Source organism: Colobus angolensis, unplaced genomic scaffold (assembly GCF_000951035.1).
Source record: "Colobus angolensis palliatus isolate OR3802 unplaced genomic scaffold, Cang.pa_1.0 Scaffold51, whole genome shotgun sequence".
NCBI classification, from domain to species: Eukaryota; Metazoa; Chordata; class Mammalia; order Primates; family Cercopithecidae; genus Colobus; species Colobus angolensis.
In genome coordinates, this window is record NW_012118599.1 from 5,256,781 (window position 1) to 5,262,780 (window position 6,000).

General features: G+C 41.3%; 1 protein-coding gene across 1 annotated transcript in view; it reads left to right on the plus strand.

Moving 5' to 3' along the window:
- The window catches only part of PKHD1 (polycystic kidney and hepatic disease 1 (autosomal recessive)), a 475,948-nt gene that overhangs the window by 226,328 nt on the left and 243,620 nt on the right, over positions 1–6,000 (plus strand). The window contains 1 exon segment of the mRNA XM_011960244.1: positions 2,978–3,155. Coding sequence (XP_011815634.1) covers positions 2,978–3,155 — 178 coding nt within the window.

The window sequence follows — 6,000 nt, forward strand, 5'->3', positions numbered from 1 at the left end:
CCAGACCTGAGACCATTATTAGTGCACATTGCTTGCATGTGCCCAGGAGAGGTTTTCTGACCACCGACTGGGTTTGTCTTGGCAAATATCCTACTGATACGGGGTTGACTGGATCAAACTCTGTAACTTAGGATCCCCCAACTACTGATTTCTTTTTTTTTTTATTATTATACTTTAAGTTCTAGGGTGCATGTGCACAATGTGCAGGTTTGTTACATATGTATACATGTGCCATCCAACTGCTGATTTCTTTTGAAAATAAGTTGCAGGAAATCTCTTGACCCTCATGTGGTTTTCTAGGTAGACTTCCAAGTTGGGGAGAAATGTTGCTGCATAACTGGCTGGAGTGTTCTGCTGCATGTAACACTGTTTATTCATTCAGAAAATATTTGTTAAACTCCCACTATATGAAAGGCACTTTTATTTCTTACTGTAAATCATTAACTGAAAATTCTGATTTATCAATTAGTCTCTCTTGGATTTAGGTCTTGTGATTTATTTTTCCAAGCCCATATATTTCAGTAAAAACTGCAAGGATATACTTTTGGAACCTGAAACACTTATAATCATTGAGGAAATTTAGATATTTCTAGTGTGTTTTATTTACTGACCACAGTACCTACTGTAGCCAATGTTGATATTTCTTAGTTCAAACTTACCTCTTCTTACCATATTTATGTCCCCAAAGCTTATTTTTATTTGCTAAATATAGTTGGGCCAAACTGTTACTGGACAATATCATGGGATTATGGGACTCATGGTTTCCATCAGGGGAAGAGAGAGCCATGATGACTGAGGCCAAATGACTGGAAATTCTAAGAAGGGAAATTGAACATTCTAAAGCTTTTCTAAAGATTACAGTTTAAAACTAAATTCCATATATGGAATGTTTTCTATTTGAAGATGTGAACACCCCATAACTGAAAGAAGGGGAGGGATGAAATATGGTGGGAATTCCTGCACTGGATTGGAAATTAGAACAGACGATCTTTGTGTTCATTCTGATTCTAAGAATATAGGTTGAGAATTGTCCATTAGTTCCAATTTAAATCCTGAAGGGGTGGCGTGGGGAAGGGTGGACAACAAACCTAAGTATCTAAAACCCAAAGGAAGGAAGACAGTTTCCACTCCTCCAAGATTTCTAAAGGTTCAGTTAATGCTGCATAGAGAAAAAGAGTAGTTCTTTCATTCCCAAATGCCCTGAGCATTTTTAATTCCTTTCATTTCATTTATTAATGGATGAAACAAGTACATTTAATCTTGCAAGAAATATGTGTCAAGTGCTACATTGCCAGGGTCAATGATCTGTACCATGGAAGGGTTTTTGGTACATTTTTAAATGACCGAATATCCTGAATAAACCTCTAGGCATTCAAGTAAGTAGTGCAGAATGGTAAATCTGGCATATTTGAGGTTCTTAAATGAGATCTAAGTAGATGTTATTGACCTTGGTGAGTGATTTATGTAGATTATGTTTCATAGTTCCTATACGAGATCTGTTCTATTGTTGCCTCCATGTGAAAAAGAAATGAATCTAAAGGTTAAATAGGTTTTGAAATTTGCCCAGGTTTACACACTTACTGAGTGCCAATCTAAATTTCAGTTGATACCCATTTGGTTCCAGTGCCCAAGTGTGCAACACTTAAAAAGTTCCTTTTTGTAATATTCCATGGGCTTATAAATTGGCTTTAGATATATTCATGCCCCATCTCACTGTGAAAACCCAATGTCCTCTTTTGACTCATTTCCCTTAGTTTGAGAATTTAATTATCTGCCTGCGGCAAAATGTCACAGTTAAAGATTCTCATGAAAACTAAACCAAAGGAGGAAGAATAGTCATAATGTGTATTGATTTTTTTTTGGCTTTTGCTTTATTTCTTTAGGTCCACTTTGTCTCTCTTTTAGGGGTCTAATCATTGGCTAAATCTACTTATGTTTTAATGAAGTCTTAAAAGTCATTTTCTGGGATGGCTGTATAGAATAAGTTGGGTAACTTGATTCACAAATTTCTAGTTCTACTTTGTGATACTCACATATTGCTTTTGCTCTACCTTGCCTCAGTTTCCTCATTTGGTACAATGCAGTTCTTCTAGAACACTTTATATACATTAGAAAACATCACTGGCTGCTTTTGGAAGATCTCATCTATCCATTCTTCATTCATATAAAAAACATGATTTGGGTGCCATTGTGTGCTGGGCCCTGTGCCAAGGCAGAGGATACCAATAAGAAAAGGGAAAACACCTCTAATTTATAGGTCTTATAATCTATGTTTTTAAAAAGGCAAGAACACATGGATGCTGTAATAGCAGTGAGCACTAGGTATTACACAAGGCTTCAGGAGAGGAACAGGTTGCCTCATCACTCTAAAGAAGGATGCTGAAGCCACTCCTGCTGGGCATTTTGAGCAGGACTTCTGAGAGTCTCAGCACCTAGGCGTGTCAGCTCCCAGGCCTCTGTCAATTGTTCCTTATGTGAATATCCAATTACCAATAATAATGTTTTTTGCTGTTGATAAATCTGGTCCAAGGCAAAATTCTGGCCATAGACATTTCTTTGTTAAAATTGTAGTATATAGTCCTGGCTCATACAAAATCATTAATATGACATTTATTAGTGGCAGAGGTTGCAGTGAGCCAAGACCACGCCATTGCACTCCAGCATGGGCAAGAGCGAAACTCTGTCTCAAGAAAAAAAACAAAAAACAATAAACAAACGAACAAAAAACCTGAGAGTCACCACCTCCAGTTCACCAGGCCATTGTAATTTGCAAATGATCCAATGGCAACTTCACAATGGGTTGCTTTCACTCACACAGTGACTGCTAACACCTCCCTAGGCATACAACTAAAGAGGGCCTAAGACATATATGGAGAGCATAGAAGATGACTGCAATTGATGAAAGAGGAATGTATTGGATTCAGAATGAGCGAATAATCTTGCAACCCATCTTGTTTTCCTTTTAAAATCACCCTAGAGCTAATGCTCCTGAAGTTTCTTATGATTTAACCATGACTGACAGCAGAAATAAAACAACCACTGTCAATTATGTACGTGATACATTGTCTAACCCTCATGGCTGGATGGCTCTGCTCTTGGACCACGAGACCTACTCATTGCGATCTGAGAACCTTTGGATCAACCGATCTCTGCAGGTAACCCAAGGAATCCATTAGTTGGTATGGCCCATTCTCACTTGTTCTTATCTTTCTTTCTTTGAGATAAATGGGTTGAAAGAGGAGCAGATTATCTCTTTATTGAAAGTCTTGGCATATTCTGATACAGATAAAGAAAACTTCAATAGTATTTTGGCCAGTTGAATATAAGCTAAATATGAGATTTGGTTGCTTTTTAAACTTGAAAATTTTAGAATCTATTTGTGTGTTATTGTGAATGTAGAATGGTTCTGCCTGAAAATTTAAATTTATTAATACAATCAGAAACAACCTCTACACATCTTATAGAATTGCATTTCTTTAAAAATTATTGGTTAATAGCCAGTTTACCCTAGAAAGAAGTGTTTGTGGCCAGAGAAAATGCCTTACCAAAGCATTTATACATTGCATACTGCCATCTTGTGGTCAAAGATTAACTTTCAAATAGAAGTCTGTATGAGTCCGCAGGTGGGATTGGGTTAAGAGAGACAAATAACGCAGTGACAGTGACGATAGAAAAGACCATGTGGCAAGATGGCCTACTAGAAGCAGAGACGTTCGGAGGCTCCCATCGAAAAAACAAAACAAAATCATAATAATCATGTGAAGCCTTCATTGGCAACCAAGGTATCCAGGTTCTCTTATCAAAATTGACTAGAAGGCTGGTGTGGCCCAGGGAGAAAAGGGAAGAGCAGTGTGGTGCGGTGGCTCACCTGAGAGCCACAGGGGAAAAGGAACTCTGTCTCCCCCAGACAAGGGAGGCCATGAGTGAGCCGCTACCCAGCCGGGGAAAGTGCTTTTTCCACGGAATTGTGCAACCCACGGATCGGAAGATCCCACTCGCGAACCCACACCACCACCGGGGCCTAGCGTCCTAAGCCTGGAACATGCAGATTCTTACAGCCTCTCAGCTGGAATCTGCTTAAGGCTACCAAACTCCCGGGGGGAGGGGCGACCAGCATTGGCTGCAGCTGCCTGCTGTCTAAGCATTTGAACTCCCAGTTTGGAGCTCAGGAGAGGCAGCAGCCAGCACTGGGACTTGCAACTGCCTAACACGCTAAGTTCCCTGGGTAGGCGAAAGGCAGCATCCACTTCTATACCTAGGCTGCGCTTTTTCCCCCGTTGGAGCCAGGGAGGCTGGATGGCTTTGTCCCAAGACTTGTTCCGACAGCCCAGCATACAGGCTGTGGCTGTCTGCAGCCAGAGTCCTCTTTGGGCCTAACTCTGACCCATCCTTCCTCAGTGGGCAGGGCTTCCCCGCAGGATCTCTGATAACTCCAGCCAGAGGCTCAGGGATAGAATTCATATCTCCCTGGGCCTGAGTCCCCAGGGGAGGGGGTAGCTGCAGTCTCTGTGGACCAGCAGACTTGGCCTGTCCTCCTGGTATTTCTGAGGAATCCCGGCAGCCCAGATGGGTGGGTTTCCCCCCAGTGAAACACACCCTCTCCACCAAGGGACAAAGTGCTTGTTGGAAGGGGTCCTGCTCCTCGTGCCACCAAACTGGGTGAGAGCCTCCAAGAGAGGTTGTCAGACACCGTATACAGGAGCGATCCTACTGGCATCCAGTTGGTGCCCCTTGAGGTCAGAAGTCCCAGAAGAAGGAGTAGACACCCATCTTTGCTGCTCTCCAGCCTCCTTGAGTGATATCTCCAGGCACGGGAGTAAATCAGATGAATAGGGCCTAAAGTGAACCCCCAGCAAACTGCAGCAGCCCTACAGAAGAGGGACCTGAAAGAAAAACAAACAAGCAGAAAGTGACAACAACAGCATCAACAACAACAACCAAAAGGCCCCCACAAAAACCCTATCCATAGGTCAACAGCCTCAAAGACCAAAACCAGATAAGCTCAGAAAGATGAAAAAGAATCAACGAGAAAATGCTGAAAACCAAAAAGGCCAGAGTGCCTCTTCTCCTCCAAATGATCACAGCATCTCTCCATCAAGGGCACAGAACTGGATAGAGAATCAAATGGATGAATTGACAGAAGTAGGCTTCAAAAGATGGGTAATAAAAAACTATAAAGCACTAAAGGAGCATGCTCTAACCCAGTGCAAAGAAGCTAAGAACCTTGATAAAAGATTAGAGGAATTGCTAACTAGAATATCCAGTTTAGAGAGGAATATAAATGACCCGATGGAGCCAAAAAACACAGCACGAGAATTTTGTGAAGCATACACAAGTATCAACAGCCAAATAGACCAAGTGAAAGAAAGGATATCAGAGTTTGAAGACCACCTCACTGATATAAGACATGCAGATAAGAAAAAAGAATATAAAGGAATGAACAAGGCTCCAAGAAATATGGAATTTCATAAAAAGACTGAACCTGTGATTGATTGGAGTACCAGAAGGAGACAAGGAGAATGGAAAGAAGCTGGAAAACACACTTCAGGATATTATCCAGGAGAACTTCCCCAACCTAACAAGACAGGCCAACGTGCAAATTCAGGAAATACAGAGAACACCATTAAGATACTCCATAAGAAGACCAACCACAACTCCATGGGAAGACCAACACATAATTATCAGATTCTCCAAGATCGAAATGAAGGAAAAACTGTTAAAGGCAGCCAGAGAGAAAGGCCAGGTCACCTATAAAGGGAAGCCCATCAGACTAACAGCAGACTTCTCATGAGAAACTCTATAAGCCAATGGAGATTGGGGTCCAATATTCAACATTCTTAAAGAAAAGAATTTTCAACCTAGAATTTCATATCCAGCCAAACTAAGTTTCATAAGCATAAGAGAAATAAAATCTTTCCCACACAAGCAAATGCTGAGGGATTTCCTTACCACCAGGCCTGCCCCGCAAGAGCTCCTGAAAGCAGCACTAAATATAGAAAG